A 16,750-nucleotide genomic window follows, 5' to 3' on the forward strand; every position below is an offset into this window, starting at 1 on the left:
CTTATGACTACACTACTTGTCCTCCTTTACACTCAGTAGCTTAATTGCAGTGAGAGGAGAAACATCACATTGTGTTGCATGGCAGGCCGGCAATGATCAAAACAGAACTGAAACCTTAAGTTGCCAGTGTTCTCCGAGACAAAATGTTCAATTTCACTTAATGGAGTGGGAGCATTTTGGAAAAACATAGCAAAATCATTCAGCCACCTGTGTTCCAGCCGTTCTAATAGCAGCACACAAGTATTTCAAGGGGTATAATTTTGCAACTGTGAAAAAAGATAAAAAGGCTAGCAACAGCTCAAATGCTTGCTGCAAAGAAAAGCAAGGGCACTTGAGCAAATATCAGATGTTTAGGGTGCTTTTTCAGTTCCAGAGCCATAGTTTAAAAAAAATAAAAAATGTGCAGATTCTCACATCAGAAATAATAAATAAATATTGCTCACAATCTAAAATAAAACAACACTAAATAACTATGAAGATTTTCATTCATCCAGGTCATGGTATATCTAGTTTAAGTAAATCTAAAGCAACTGGACTTGCTAAGTAATCATTGAAGACGTTTCACTACTCATCCGAGCAGCTTCTTAAATTCAACTGACTGGTATGGGAAGTCCTCAGCATATATACTCTTCCACTAATCCAATCACAATGGCACTTTGTAACTCTTCAGACACCTGAAACTCACAGAAGTAACCCCACAGCATTCACACCTCTGAGTTTCAGGTGTCACCTCTCTGAAGAGAGGTGGGTTGTGACAGAAAAGCAAGGTGAAAACATAAGCATGAGGAAAGAGAACGTGCCAGCTGCTTTCCTGATCCTAGTTAAGGAGAGCAACCAGCAAAAGGTTCCCAGCTCAATTCCAAGAATCTTACACCCTCTGCTGCCCCCCATTTCCAACACTTACGGATATTAATATTTGTTAATTATGGACTGGAAAATAAATAAAAGTATAAATTGTAAAAAAAAAAAAAAATAATGAAAAAATAAAAATGAGCAGTATAACAATTGTATTATTAGGCTTTCCCAGTGGATTAAAATGTGGGGTCTGCCATATCAGATAGATGCTTCAGTCAAAATTTTTAGCAAATGATAGGTTTGATGATGGGTCCACTGTCTTGTTGGCCCTGGGCAAATACCCTTTTAACCCATTTATTAAAGCTGCCCTGTACCCCAGCGAGTACCTACTTGACTTTAGACCTTGTATACTAACAGCTCCAAAAGGTTGATTATCTGCCAGAATTCCAGAGACATACATGCGGTTTGTTCTGCCAATCATACTAAAATACAAACACAAGAATTGGCATCTGTAGATATGCCACAAGCTGCATTGGGATCATAATATTTGCCGCTTGAGCAGGGCATGGCCATCCTTATGCCCCCTAATTTTGTGCAACTTGGCAGGACACAGAACATATATGCAGGTGAGATGTGCATAGAGAGGCTGAACTTTGACAATAGAAGGGTTCTTTGTGCCTCAGTAATAGATGCAGTGGAGGTATTGAAGGCAATTGAAAGAAAGACAAGATGCAAGCACTTTCTATATGCCATTTTTACCCATGTCTAGATTTGCCCCTCTAATGAGGCCCTACATTGTTCATTTTCATGCACAAATATAAAAATGTTTTCACTTGTAAAGACCCTTGAAAGTGTTAAAGCTCTAGGCATATAGAGGTTTTATTGAGTATCTATCCTTAACTTGAATATTTTTAAATAAAGGCATTCAAGCTTATTGCAAGCCTGTGTTTTTAAGGTGCCTTGGGCAGTACACAGCAGTTATTCAAGAATAGTTCTACCATGAGATTCCTGTGAAGAGGTTAATTAGAAGACGAATATAGATGATTAGCATTAGCTTGTTTTCCTAGTAATTTTCCCCTGGGGCCTAAAGCTTGTAATAAACGAACTGTGAACACACATTGAAGGTGTTTTATTTATGGTTCAGTACCCAGGGAACATAATAAAAGCATCTCAGATACAAGTGAAGATACTTTTGCAAGGACAAGAAAATAGTAATTTGGAAATGTCCAGTAGTTTGAATTATGTTGAGGTGAGAGTCAAAAAAATAAATGTATAATTAATGTATAATAAACTTCTGATACAGAAGAAGTGTTATAATCAGCTTTGCCTTAAACATCTTGTTTACTAAATGTCTACTTGTTTTCACAAGTGGCAAATCCACTGAGGCTAATGACAGCAGTGTGAGGAAAGCAGCACACCGCTCAGATAAATCTCCCTTGTAGCTTATATTTAGTATTTGGTTCATCCCTACTACAGCAGTATGACAAGTACTGCTACAGCTATTTCAATGTTATGTCACTGAATACTAGACGCTTCTTTGTAGAATAACCATCACTTCTGTTCTTTAACCATAATCTTACGGTCCTTGGAACCCACCTGAACATAGACTGACTCATCAGAAACATCATAAATGGTAATGCAAGACCCACAAAGCTTTAAGCTAAAACTATAGAGGTACTGGAGCCCCATTAGGAAAACTGTTCCTCCAGCTTGATTCACTGAGTGCTTTGAATAAGGTACACAGTTTGTTGTGTAACGATTTTTTTGTTGTTCAGACTAACAAATCATTTAAAATGTAGTGGACATTTAATAAATCATCTTCTTACAGGTATTAAAATATTTAATTTATTTGTGAGCTCTTCAACCTAACTTTATTTTCCAGCTGCAACCAACACAGTGTTGATGTGAGTCACTGACAGATTTCCCCTGTTCTAATTCCATTATGAGTTTGTGCTTTGCAATATACAGCTAACCAACTGCACAATTAGGTTGGTTGCAAGTGTAAGACAGAGGAAGCATGCTAATTAAGCATTTGTATGTCAAAAACTATATAAAAACCAAATCTGCAGTTATATTGATTTTTATAATAGTGAACAATCCGCAGAATAGAAGTATAATACATTAGTGCCCTTTTGCTTTTTTATATAATAAGGAATGAACTCAATTTGGTGGTGATGCTGGAAAAAAAATAAATACATGCATATAAATGATTACTTGTTTCAGGTAACAAAGGATGTGGTGTATGGATCATGTCATCCAGCCTTCCGCATATCACCAGCAACCAGATTGGACACAATGGTATCTATGGGGTGGCAGTCTTCTGTCGCAAAGATGATGCCAGTGACTACCTTGCTAACCAGGCCGGAAATGAAAACTTTAATGATGATGGAGAAGCGGCCAACTGGGAAAATGATTTGGATAGTGAGGATGAGCGGTTCTCTTCAAGAAGGCCTATGAACGTAGCTCTTATTGAGTCCAACAGCATTAACCATAATGGAGGTGAGGCTTGCAGAACATAGGGAGTGCCCGACCAAGATTGGGATTCAAAATAGGCCCTAGCATTTTAAGTACACAAAAGCCCAAGCAGCCCCTCACCAGCACACTAAATAGTGAACTGACTGTCTATGGCATCTTACAGCAGCCCCTCTGGCATTTGCCAGAATCCACGGATTGCTAGTCCGAGCCTGGGTAATGCTGAGGGTGCAAGGTACTGGGGAGCTCTATACTCATTGCCTGCCTATGGCACACAGGACTTCTTTGAGCCTGCACGAGCTGCTCTATACACCATATGTCGTATATTTAATCTGAGGCAAGGTTCAGAGTGCAACTTGCATTTTCCATTGCTTCAGGTGCATATGCAATTTAGTGCCTTTAAATGCTTTGACACTTTTGCTTGTAGTATTTGTAAATGAGCCCTTCTCCCTTATGTTTTTCTTTACATTCTTGTTTCTTTAAAATGAGAACTAGGTCCATGTAAAGATTGTTGCTTCTTCCCATTCAAATTATGTGTCAGTCAGACATCTCATATAGCATTATCATGGGGAAATTAATTCCCATTACATTTTTTTAAGTAACTCATTCAAATGTATTCAATACCAAAATTTGCTGTTAATGATATATTTAGTTTTTTGAGACCTTTTAGGGAAGTATTTATCTAATTAGCTCAATTAATCTAATGAATGTATGGAAATTGTAGCAGCTAGCTCCCAGTAGCATTAATATGCATGCACCAAAATATTAATATACATTGTATAAACAAAAATAGAAGAACATGAAGAATAATTTTCTGTACATTCTTCTTATTCTGAAGATTATATAAATACCAAGCTATAGCAAATGTTTGTTTTTTTTTCTTTAAACAGCAGCTGGATTGTACATCAAAAGCAGTGAGGCGCTGAACATTATGGCAAATGCAATACATGCCAACCAGGACTGTGGGGTTGCTGTGTTTCAGAGCACGCAGTTAACCAGGATTGGAAACAACAGCATTTCATGCAACAGACTAAGCGGGGTCAATGTGGAGGCAGGGTGCAGAGTGGAGTTGAGGGGAAATGGTATTTATGATAACAGAAGCCACGGCCTCACCTCCAAGGGCGATGGGGTCATATTAGAAAATGATATCATTGGAAACCGAGGGTGTGGGATCCAGCTAATACAGACTGCAGACATGAAGGTACACATTTTCTGGGCTTGAAGCGAAAACTGCTGATTATTAGTGTGAGCATTAATGTGTGTGTGTATTGAACTATCTATGTAAAAGTAACAGTAAAATATAAAACAGCAGAATTAGTCTCACTGTGAGTCCCAGCACCACTAGCAGCATATCTTTCTCCAGCACTGCTTGGTAAGGGCTGCAGACCATTATAAAAACAATAGGGCTGCAGGGTGGACACTCCATAGTACATAAATATTATTATGCATATATCTGACCTTACATACAGATATTTTAATCACCTTCTTTATAAAGCATGGATGCTCTATGACTTACTGCTTTGGTACAATTTGCATTTTCTTTTAGCCTACAAACGCTTTCTGTAAAAAGTAATGCAAATCCTATAATATCAATAGAAATAGGAAAATATCAGCAGTTGCCCCTCCGGCCCAAAGTTCTCTGTTCTTTTATAGGAAGTAATGGAATTTCTCTAGGTCTAAGATGGCAGACAAATGCCACTGATATTTCGCTCTAAAGTTCGTGCTAAAGTTCTTTATAAACAATGAGAAAAATGTTGAAGTTGTGTTAAAGTGATATTGAAATAAAAATTTACCATCACAGTTGAAGCTTTCTTAATTGGCAGTTGGATAGCTGGATTATTCTGTGAGGTCTGCAAGCTTTGACCCATGTTATAACTTTAAAACTTAGTTAATAGGGCCCTAAGTGTTGCTCACGGATACCTATATTCCCTAGCAGAGCCATGACTGCTGCCCATTCATCTGCTGATTTACTCTTTTCCTCTCAGATCTCAAACAGATTGCATATCTAAACCTGCCATCTTTAGCAATACAATACTTATACTAAAAACATCTAATTTTTTTATTCAGGTGACCAGAAACAGGATCCAGTCAGTGCATGATTACGGCATAGCACTCCTTGACCTATCCAAAGGACTTGTGCAGGAAAACACAATTTTTCAAGGAAAGGCTGGAAGCAACATTTTGCAGCAAGTCTCTAATGCTGAAGATTGTATTGTCCAACATAACAAACTTCTAACCTTCAAAAAAAAGTAAGCAGATTACAATTACATATTCCTAATTTTTAATTTTCATTATATCATATGTATGATATTATAGAATAAAAGGTAAGGTCATTACTGAACCATTTAAAATGAACAGTGCTAAAGATTTGAAGTGTATGCCAGACTGCCAATCAGTCATACTAATTTACCAACTGACGGAATTATTGGTGTTTAGACAGATTCATAAAAAATTGATGGGTTTCTCATAAGATTAGGAGCCTCCTAGTTGTATAAGGCCCTGGGCAAATTCTCTCTCCTTCCCTGCCCATACCCCACTCTGAATGACCTATGGTTTCTCTTTCACAGCTTCTAGCAGGTATAGCCAATGATGCCCAGAGCCTTGCCAATCATCAATTGTAGTTGGGAGTTGCTTTCATCTGATATTTTGATCAGTCAACAAAGCTATTAGCTGATAGGTTGCTAATTTACATAGTTACATAGTTAAGTTAAGTTGAAAAAAAGACCAAAAAGTCCATCAAGCTCAACTCTTCTAAAGAAACCCCAGCACCCACACATAGCCCCATACCAACCTATTTATACACTCATAAACTATATATATACCAACATCAATACTAATTTAGCACCTATGTTTATTAATTAGCCATAGTATTTCAAACTTGTAGAAATTTTTTAAAAATCTACTCCACCTTGTATACACCTTTTACCATAATTTAGTCTCCAGTACATATTGAAAGATGGCTGAATAGATGAATATACACTTTTTCATGTCATGGATCGCTTGTAAGCACCATATTATTTTCAACATTTACAGGTCTGATGTAACCTGGACATTAGAGAATCCACCTGCACGGCCATATATTGAAGGATGCACAAGAGGCGTCTCTAGCACGCAGAGCACCCAAAGAGTTGCAACAGTGACTACCAGAATAGCAGCAAGAGTTGAAGGACGTTGCCATAACAATGGCAGTATCTTCTGCACAATCCTCTGACTGTAACATAGTTTCACCGAATTCTTTGCTTGAGGAATATTACTGGAGTGGAACAGACATTTTGTGCCATGAAAAAGGGAGTAGGCACCACCAAAGAGCAGATTTCAGAACAGTCTCCGTGTTACACTGACCAGCACTATCTTGTTTAAAACATGGAAGAATTACTTCAAATGGACATGTGGGACATGTGGGTGACAGGCAGCATTAGCTACCCAATCACACATAACTCTTATAATTATCACCAGTGTGTGTTGCTGACAAAGACAGATGGCCAATATAATATTGTCTATTTGGTGAGGAGGGGAATGGGGGTTGTAATTAAAATAGTAATGTCACCTATTTTTGTGGCAGTATATTTTTTTAAGTGCATTTTAATTTCTTTTGGAAGCCAGCAAGAGTAGCTGTTTCAAAAGCAAACGTGTTTTTGTAGAGACTAATCTGCCCCATAAAACAACAAATTCAAGGTTCACATGGGCACCAACCAGGGTAATTTGCTGTTTTAATAGCGGAATCTAAACAAGCACAAGAAATGTGGGGCAGATTTAATAATGTTCTGTTATATCTGGTTTCAGATTCACCCAATTCTCAGTTCTTCCCCTGATCTCTTTCATATAATGAAACAGAATGCTGTTCCACTGCTCAAAGCAGACCAATACATTCTGACAAACATAAGGTCCCCATACACGGGCCGTTAGTAGCTGCCGATATCAGTCCCTTGGACCGATTCGGCAGCTTATCGGCCCATGTAGGGGCATTCACCTGTTGTGTGTCTATTTACAAAACACTTTCCTGGGTGTCAGGAATTTGTTTCAGGCAGTGAGTAATGTGTTTATAAATGTGAAAAAAATCAGCCCGCTCAGAATTTTTCAGAATCATCCAGTTTAAGTGATTAGTAAATCTGCACCATAGTTTCTGCATTCACCACATCTGTAATAAATAGAGCTGCTTTAGTTCATTAAGTCTATGAAGATTTTCATTCATCCAGGTCATGGTATATCTAGTATAAATAAATCTAAAGCAACTGGACTTGTTAAGTAATCATTGAAGACGTTTCACTACTCATCCGAGCAGCTTCTTCAGTTCAACTGACTAAGAAGTCCTTGGACAAAGAAGACCGCTGGTTTGAAAGAGGTGTAAAAGAGGCCATTCATGTCAAAGTGGAGAATCCATCCCTTAACAGAGGCGGGGGACTTCGACACCATCTGTCTGCTACATACAATGCTGTTCTAACATCTGTACCCCGGCAGTTTCAGAACTCGTCACACATCCATTCATGCAACTCCAAAAAGTAACACCTGTTTGAAGAGTTGCATGATACTTTGGTAATCCTTTCAAAGTAACTCCACAGCATTCACACCTCTGTGAGTTTCAGATGTCACCTTTCTGAAGAGTTACAAAGTGCCATTGTGATTGGATTAGTGGAAGAGTATATATGCTGAGGACTTCCCATACCAGTCAGTTGAATTTAAGAAGCTGCTCGGATGAGTAGTAAAACGTCTTCAATGATTACCAAACAAGTCCAGTTGCTTTAAATTTATTTATACTAGATTTAGTTCATTAAATTACAAAGGTTATAGTTGCCTACAGTATGATGCCTAGGAGAAATACTGAAACAATACTCTAATGGGCTTTGTCACAAACATGTAATATAAGCTTCATGTTATGGAAATTAGAATCTTTCTGTAAATAAGGCTCTTTATCTCTTTATGTACAGTTTAAATTGATTATATTTGGAAAGTTTCTTGTTTCCATGAGATGAAACTTGTATAAAGTTTTTTCACTTATTTATAAAGGTACATTGCCTAAAGCTTGATTGTGAGGAGTGGTATAATACGAATTTGGCTTCACATTGTAGCAACTTTTCTCTTTGTAAGAGTGGTACATTAATAGCCAGTGTAATTACAGCCAAACAATAATACAGTGGTATATATCTATAGAAAACACAATAGCCATAAATAGCCTGTAAAATATATCCTTAAAAATGGTGCTTAGTGACTCATTTAAAATTGTTTATTAGAAAAAATATTGTACCTTGTATCATAAAATATGAGGATATAACAAGTCATGTTGAATTCCATGCAGTGTTGGGCCAAGTCGTAACACACACACAGGTTCAAGAAATGCCGACATGCTACAATCTTAAGCACCTTGAACTAGGAAAGGGCAGACAGAAGAATTGCACTCCATTGCCAGTAGTGTACATTGGAAGTGCTGCCCCCCTCGCAAAAAAAATCTTCAGGGGGCACAATGTAAACAGTCCCACCACCATCCCCCTCCCACCCTGCTCACTAGCTACTTGCACCACTTCACTACCTTTGCCGAAGTTCAAGGCAGGAGAGGAGCTGGGGAAGGAAAACTACGATACTCTTCGACCATGGAATCTTTTGTACATGTAGTTTTGCCACTCCCTAGTGCCCCCCTCTCTTCTGCATACCTCTAGTTTTGGTCATTATTCCATGACATGTATAGGCAAGCGGCCTTGTGTCTTTATATGGTCATTTGACTCATCAGTGCCTATATATCCTTATAGACTATAAGGATATATCCTATAATATCCTTATATTTTACAATGGACTGTACGTTATTCTTTATATAATCCTATTGTATACAGTAATAATCAATAGCTTTAAAATGTTCTTTCTGTACAATAGAGGTAGTTTGACATGTTGCCCTAAGCTGTTAAGAATGCATTATAGCATGTGATATATTTGAGTGGTACAGTAAACTACGTGGTAAAAAGGTGCACACTAGCATTAATCTAATGACCGGAATAAAGTAAATAAAGCACACTGGTGCTATAGTGAATATGGGTGGTTGTTGCCCTCAGCTGCAGTTTTTGGAATTGTGCTTTTATTTGCATTTGTACTGATTATCCCATGTAACGAGCCAGATTAAACTCCATGAAAAAATGTATCTCAGGCTTTCTATCTCTTTCAAACTCAGTAGAAGTCTATGGGAAAAATTGGAATTGGATTAGACTTGTTATTCCATCGTATTTAACCTGGCTTAGTATACAATACTTCCTTAAGGCTACAGAATATTTTTTTTTTTTTACTGACTGACAAGTCACTCAGGCTAACTGCAGTCATAGCAATTTATTCATATGGAATCCTGGTTATATAGTAATTATCAATCATAATATACTGGCACATGAAAGTTTGGTATTGTAATCCATCATTTAACATTTTTCTGTTTTGTCGTTTGATTCTAAAATAAGAACAGTAATGGGCACGGACAGATGGTTTGCTTGTAAATATGCTAAATACCTGTATTTATATTTTACTCAAGTGCAAGGTACTAATCTGATTTATGTGCCATGAAAATGAATTAGCCTGTACTAATCCCTTAGCTGACATGGTTAATTCCTTATGCAATTTATAGTAGAGATCAAGCTGTAACAATAAAAGCTGATATCCACATGGTTTGCTTAAAATTAACCTTTAAATGAACATTGTTTTTATGCCAAATTACTGATTAACTGGGGCAGTAAAATGTAATTGGTACATTGATTGCAAATGGATTCAGGTGTAGCTACAAAAAAGGTGGCCATACACAGGTAGATTTAAGCTGCCAATTTGAGTCTTTTAGACCAATCCGGCATCTTATTTGCCAATGTATAGGGATCCCCAATAGCCCTACCCAACTGATAGGTGGCTGAAAATCATCCAGGTGTCGATCAGGTTTGATTATTTTAATCGGACCGGTAGGGCCGAAACTAGGGGTAGGCAGAAGAGGCACCTGCCTAGGACGCAATGGTGGGTGCCAGGCTTGCTAACCACATTGGCTCATTGGTGTGATCCTCGCTCCTACCGCTCCTATCTCCATCTCTGGAACTTGATCATTGGCCCTAGGGCCACCTAAGGTGGGCAATATCAGGAAAAGATTTGTTTGGGAATCTTGCCAGTGACAAGCAAATCTCAAGCTCTATGGACTCATCATGACAGTTTTTTCACAATGGCCACAAACAGCTTTTGAATCAAGGTCTAGATTACGTAAGACATCAGTAGGACATCATATAGCAGATTTATTTAATGCGGCGTATGTGCAGTCCTCTATATTGTATCTTTATGGATCCCTCATAAATCAGTCAAATAGACAATATAACTGCAATATGAATACTGAAATCAATATCCTGTAACAATCCTTAATATTTGCTCTTGGAAGTCTCCAGTATCGGGTAATTACAGTCTTTCTGCCCACATAGCTAAGTGGCCAAAGCATCAGATTAAATAGAATTAATCACCATAATTCCAGGACTCAATATTATCCTAAGTCAGTCCAATTTGTTTAGGAACAAAGGGAGCCTTTTCTTTGCAATCTAACCCTAATGCTCTTTTTAAAACATCAAAATCTTCAAAGCAGTAAAGAGTAAAATCAAAGCTAGTGGCAGTGTAACTTTCAATAAGTGTATAATAGAGGTACTGTGTCTGCTGCCGATGGATTCCATTTTGTGCAGTGCTGTTTGTCTGCCCATAGGTTTATTAACAGTAGGATCGTTATCCAAAATACCAACAGTACCCCATAATAGGGGCAGGCATAGAATAAGGTTAAACTTGCACTGAATTCAGCTGGCTTTAATGTTTGTACAGTACCTTATTGGAATGTCATTCTGAAAGGTGTATATTCATTTAGCATATCTAATAAACTATATTACAAAATTAAACCTTTGTTTAGTAGGCTAGTACCTCTCATGTATTTTAATTATTAATTGAAGCTATTGGTAAATAGTTGTTAACCAACAGAACAAAGGGTTTATGTGGCTAGCCTAGCATGAAAACAGATCACTAACTATATGATATAATCACATGTCCGCTATAATTTTCTATGGTATCCTATATATATCATCTGAGGCACATACTGAATTCTTGATTCAGAGGTTTCCAGCATATACACTGAGTAGCAGTAGTGAACCTAATTTGCTAAATAATGTAATTTGACCAGTTCTAAACAAAAAAACAAGATAAACACTATAATTATGCAGGACCGTCTGTTTATATGTATATACGAAAAACTTCATTTTCAATGTTCTTTTTAAAGAAATAGGCTTGTGAGATGTGTATATAAATAAAAAATATATTTTGCTCTTGCTTTCTTCTTAATCATTTTTCTTTATCAAAACGAGTGATACTTCTAAATGAATATTTAATGGTTAGTGGGCTTATACATGTTTTCCAAGATAAATAATTTAACCAAGCAGTTAAAGGTGTGTATGCAGTTGGACGAACCTCTATACAAGTGATCCCCAACCAGTGGCTCAGGAGCAACATGTTGCTCACCAACCCCTTGTGTACTTATTTTGAATTTTTGACGTAGAGGCAAGTTTTGGAAGCATAACACCATGCATACTGCCAAAAAAGAGTCTCCCGTAGCCTGCCATTTAACATTGAGTTTGCCATTCATAGCCCTTATTTGGCACCCCCAGCATTTTAATGCTTGTGTTGCTCCCCAAACCTTTTTTATATTTAAATAAAAAAAGGTTGGGGACCCCTGCTCTATAGGAAGGGTTGCTGCTTTCATGAGGAGAGTTAAGATACTCACCTCCGGCAGCAGCACTTACCGAGGGTGGCCAAAATGTGCTCCTGGCACCTTAAACAGCACTATTGCGCTCTGCACTAGCCATTTCTCCCCGCCATGGGCCCATTACGATGTTTAAAACCTAAGCATGAAGGGGCGGCACTAGGGGCCAAAATTCCCCTGTCTATAGGTAGGCCCCTGGCAATACTTTGTAGCTAGCATAGTTATGTACAGCATTTTGGGTTTAATGTTCGCTTCAAAAACGTTTGCTTCCAAAGAAACAATATACAGGTATGTGTCCAAACCTCATGACATACAAGTCATTTGTGTTTGTTCCCAAGTGCTAATGGGAAAAAATAGCTGTAAAGGTAAACTATGAATGAGTTGATCTTTGGAAATTCTTTGAAAATTTTAAATTGTGGTTTGTAAGTTTTCTGTACAAAGGCCATTTCCCATTTTTAAGTGTTTGCTTTATATAGTCCTGTGACATATAAAACACACGTATTTAGTTTGGGTGGCCAAAGTGTCAACCATGAAGTCATACTGTACTCCGCGCCGGATTTCAAATCCGGGCGCCCCTAGGCCACCCCCCATTCGCGCCCCGACCCCTCCCGCACATGCACGAACAAACCTCCACCTCCCCCGCGCCGCGCCAATGCAATCGTGCATGCGTGGGCATTTAAGCTCCCACACGGAGCTGTGGGGAAAAGTCCCCATTGCTCTGTATGGGAGTAAAATGTCAAAATCTTGTTGCGGCGGGGCGGCATGCTGCCCCTAAATTTCTGCCGCCCTAGGCCCGGGCCTTTGTGGCCTCACCACAAATCCGGGCCTGACTGTACTAGTGATATAGCACACAGATGTTGTAAGGATTTTGCCTAGTCAGCCTATTTTACTTCTCCTGCTTCCTTTTTTGGTGTTTGATTGTTGAACAACCATTGTTTCCTTGCTACCATAAAGTACGAAGTACTGTTTTATTATAACAGAGAAAAAAGAAATATGTTTTAAAATTTTGCATTATTTCATTAAAATTGAGTCTATGGGAGGTAACCTTCCTGTAATTCAGAGCTTCCTGGATAATGTGTTTCCAGATAACAGATCCTGTAACAACTAATCTGGGCAATCACGGAAAAATCTTCATATTCTCCATGATACAATACGCTGTGGGTTTTACTATACTTAGAATAGTATTGAACTGTATTACTCTTTTTATTAAGGTTCATATAAAATTATCTCCCAGTGTTCCATTAAAATCACTGCTGGGCTGCTAGGGTTACTAGGGCCCTGACAACAAGAGAACAGTTTAATTTAAAAGTGTCTGCACCGTACTGAAATTTATATTATCAATATGAACATGTACTACCTGATATTATCAGTTCAAAAATGTAGGCAAAGTTCTTTAAAGGAATACTGTCATTGGAAAACATGATTTTTTTTTTCAAAACACATCAGTTAATAGAGCTTCTCCAGCAGAATCCTGCATTGAAATCCTATATTTAATTTGAAAATTTCACATGGGGCTAGCCATATTCTTCATTTACTAGGGTGCTACAGTCATGTGACCTGTGCTCTGATAAACTTAAGTCCCACTTTACTGCTCTGCTGCAAGTTGGAGTGATATCGCTCCCTCCCAGCAGAAATAGATATGATAACAGCACTCAGTAAAAAATCTAAGTCCGATTTGGGACTCCTCCAGTTACACGGGAGTAGGAGAAACAATAGGTTACCTGAAAGCAGTTCTAATGTGTAGCGCTGGCTCCTTCTGAAAGCTCAGACTTAAGCACAATGCACTGAGGTGGCTGCCTACACACCAATATTACAAAAACATTTGTTAGTTTAAGAACAAAATTTTAAATGGTTGAGTGAATTATTTGCTACAATTAGTGTAATTTAGAGATAAAAAGTATACCATAAAAATCATGACAGAATCCCTTTTAAGATCAAACTAGAGTTCCCAGCAGTTCTAAACATATTCTGTCAATCACAAAAGTGTTAATGAATTGACAAAATAGATGTGTCGGTTTCTACCAGTGTGTTCAGCTGCTTTAAAATTGTTAAATTTGGAAAGTTTCTACTGATTTGCTTGGAAACAGAAAAACCCACAATGATAAATTGGCCATTATTTTTTTTTTTTATTCTGAGCCAAGCTAATGGATACATGTAGGGTTTATCTTATGTACAAGTTAGATAAGCTAGGAACCCATTTGTTTTGAAAAATAACACACACTTAAAAAAAATAAATATTACACTAGGCATGAGACTTTCCTGATCTGGCTAATTTGTCTACAGTTTAGCTCAGCAGAAAAATAGACTTGTCTGTGATTTGAATGTAAAACCTCTTATTCTGCTGTAGGTCATACTGTGGGATGTAATTAATCACTCTGTCTCCAAAAAGCAACAAAATAAATCCAATACATTCAAATGACAGACTGAACTTACATCTCCATCATTAGACTGGTAATTTTGTGACCAAAAAATATGATGCTTCTTATCATACATACATTTCTTTTTTTATGGCAATCAGACACGAAGACCATGCATTGATTATTTCTCTTATTTTGTTACAATGCACAGAGCATAAAAATTAATGTAAGACTTTTTATTCAAGGCTGTTTTTAAAAACGGGTTTAAACTGTTCAATTATAAAACCTAAGGCTTTTGAATTTACAGCAGTGAAACTTAGGGGCAGATTTATCAACATCTGATACAAGATTTGGCAGCTTGTTCAAAAAAGCAGATTCAAAACTTGAATTTTTTGAGCTATATTAGGGACTTGCTATCTAAATGTTGATGGGTTCACGTTATACCTCCCATGTATGCACCCACATGTAACATGCATTAAATAGACACATAAGGAGTGTTAAGAAAAAAACTTGAATTCAATATAAACATTAATGTGGTAGAAAAATAAGCACAATATAGCCTCTCATACTTCAATTCGGTAGAAAATACAGAATAGTTAAACAGGGAGTTATTGCTGTACTGCCCCTCTTGGGGGCATTCCAAAATCTCACTGCCCTCAACGTGAAAAATCACTTACACTGCTTTAAATGAAAGTTCTGTTCCTCCAATCTAGAGGGGTGACCTCTAGTGATGAGCGGACCTGTCCCGTTTCGCAAAAAAATTCGCAAATCTTTCAAAAGATTCGTGAAACGGCGAAAATGTTGCATGTCACCCACAACAATTTTTGGATGCACGTCGAATCCATGCCTGGTGAAACATTTTGCCCATTACTAGTGACCTCTGGTGCGCTGATTGTTTTTATGGGAAAAAAGAACATCCCCCAACTGCCTATAATCCCCTCTAATGTACTTGTACAGAGTAATCATGTCCCCTCGCAAGCGCCTCTTTTCCAGAGAAAACAACCCCAACCTCGACAGTCTAACCTCATAGCTTAAATCTTCCATCCCCTTTACCAGTTTAGTTGCACGTCTCTGCACTCTCTCCAGCTCATTAATATCCTTCTTAAGGACTGGAGCCCAAAACTGTACTGCATACTCAAGGTGAGGCCTTACCAGGGACCTATGAAAAGGCAAAATTATGTTTTCATCCCTTGAGTCAATGCCCTTTGTATGCATGACAGCACTTTATTTGCTTTAGTAGCCACAGAATGTTGTTAGGCAACAGCCTGGAATTAGTAAGTAAGTAGAGTTTTATTGTCATCCCAATAATATACAAGTACACAGTGGGACAAATTATCGTCCTGCTGGATCAAAAAGGTGCAATACATAACTATAATTACTATAATAGAAAAAAAATAAAATAATTCCAGTACAGAACTGTGCAACACAAAATCAGTGCAGCGGTAAGGTAAAATGACTAAATAAATAAGCAGTGCAGTACAAAAATAGTGCAGTATTACAATTATTGGAGTGAGGTAAGCAGCATTGTAAACAGTTTTTTTGTTTTCCTTTCAATTATGCAATACAATAAATGTGCAATGTGCAAATTTGTGCAAAAATATGATAATATTCAAATAATTATAAGTGTAAACATACACACATAACTATAATAAAAGACAACTTGTTATCTACAAAAACCCCCAGATCCTTCTCAATCAAGGATTTCCCCCAAGTATGATGATCGGTAACCGAAAACCCAGAACAATTGCCAAGGTCCCGGTCACGGCTTACGCTTCTGACTATAACACCCACCTTTCGCTTCGGGTGAAGCCCTCCGCTACTCGGGTGCTGCCAGGTCTTAAAGTGAGAGACCAAGGCAAAGGTTCTGGGCAAGCAAGGGTACCAGATCATTTGAAAAGGACTGGGGAAGCTTACTAGAGTCTGTGTCAGGGAGGCCAGGTCAAAGCCGGAACAGAAGCGCAGTACAAAATCAGGATCCAGAAAAGTAGCGAAACAGGCAAAGGGTCAGTCCAGGAGGAGTTCACTCAAGGTCAGGATACAAGCAAGAGTCAAAACAGGCACACACCCAGGAACTTTGCTTAAAAAAAAAAAAAGACCTATAACGGGCAATGACTGAGTGCACAGCAGGGTTATATAGGCAAGTTGGTTGTTAACAGAGCACCTGTGACCAGATTAACAACAGGTGGAACTAACACTGCCTACATGTATATACACGGGTAACATAGCAGGGAATCGGGACCTTAGTGGTCTGCTCATATTGAGCAGTAGTAGACCCTGCACAGCAGCCTGCAGGTCACTGGTTCAATTCCAGGCAGGACGTTACAACTACCATTTAGTGTATAACTTGCATTTATATTATTTCTACCAAAGTGCATAACTTCGCGCTTGTCCACATTTG

The 16,750-nt window shown here is 38.0% G+C and overlaps 1 protein-coding gene across 3 annotated transcripts in view; it reads left to right on the forward strand.

Moving 5' to 3' along the window:
- fbxo10 (F-box protein 10) overlaps positions 1-6,817 on the forward strand; it is a 46,938-nt gene extending 40,121 nt beyond the window's left edge. For all 3 annotated transcript variants that reach the window (XM_031906644.1, XM_031906639.1, XM_002935876.5), the window contains 4 exons: positions 3,019-3,294; positions 4,158-4,468; positions 5,335-5,516; positions 6,301-6,817. In XM_031906644.1, the coding sequence (XP_031762504.1) occupies positions 3,019-3,294; positions 4,158-4,468; positions 5,335-5,516; positions 6,301-6,478 (947 nt within the window). In that variant the 3' untranslated portion in view covers positions 6,479-6,817. The remainder of the gene's footprint in view (positions 1-3,018; positions 3,295-4,157; positions 4,469-5,334; positions 5,517-6,300) is intronic.
- The last annotated feature ends 9,933 nt before the right edge of the window (positions 6,818-16,750 follow it).

The sequence above is a fragment of the Xenopus tropicalis genome, chromosome 1 (assembly GCF_000004195.4).
Source record: "Xenopus tropicalis strain Nigerian chromosome 1, UCB_Xtro_10.0, whole genome shotgun sequence".
Taxonomy (NCBI): Eukaryota; Metazoa; Chordata; class Amphibia; order Anura; family Pipidae; genus Xenopus; species Xenopus tropicalis.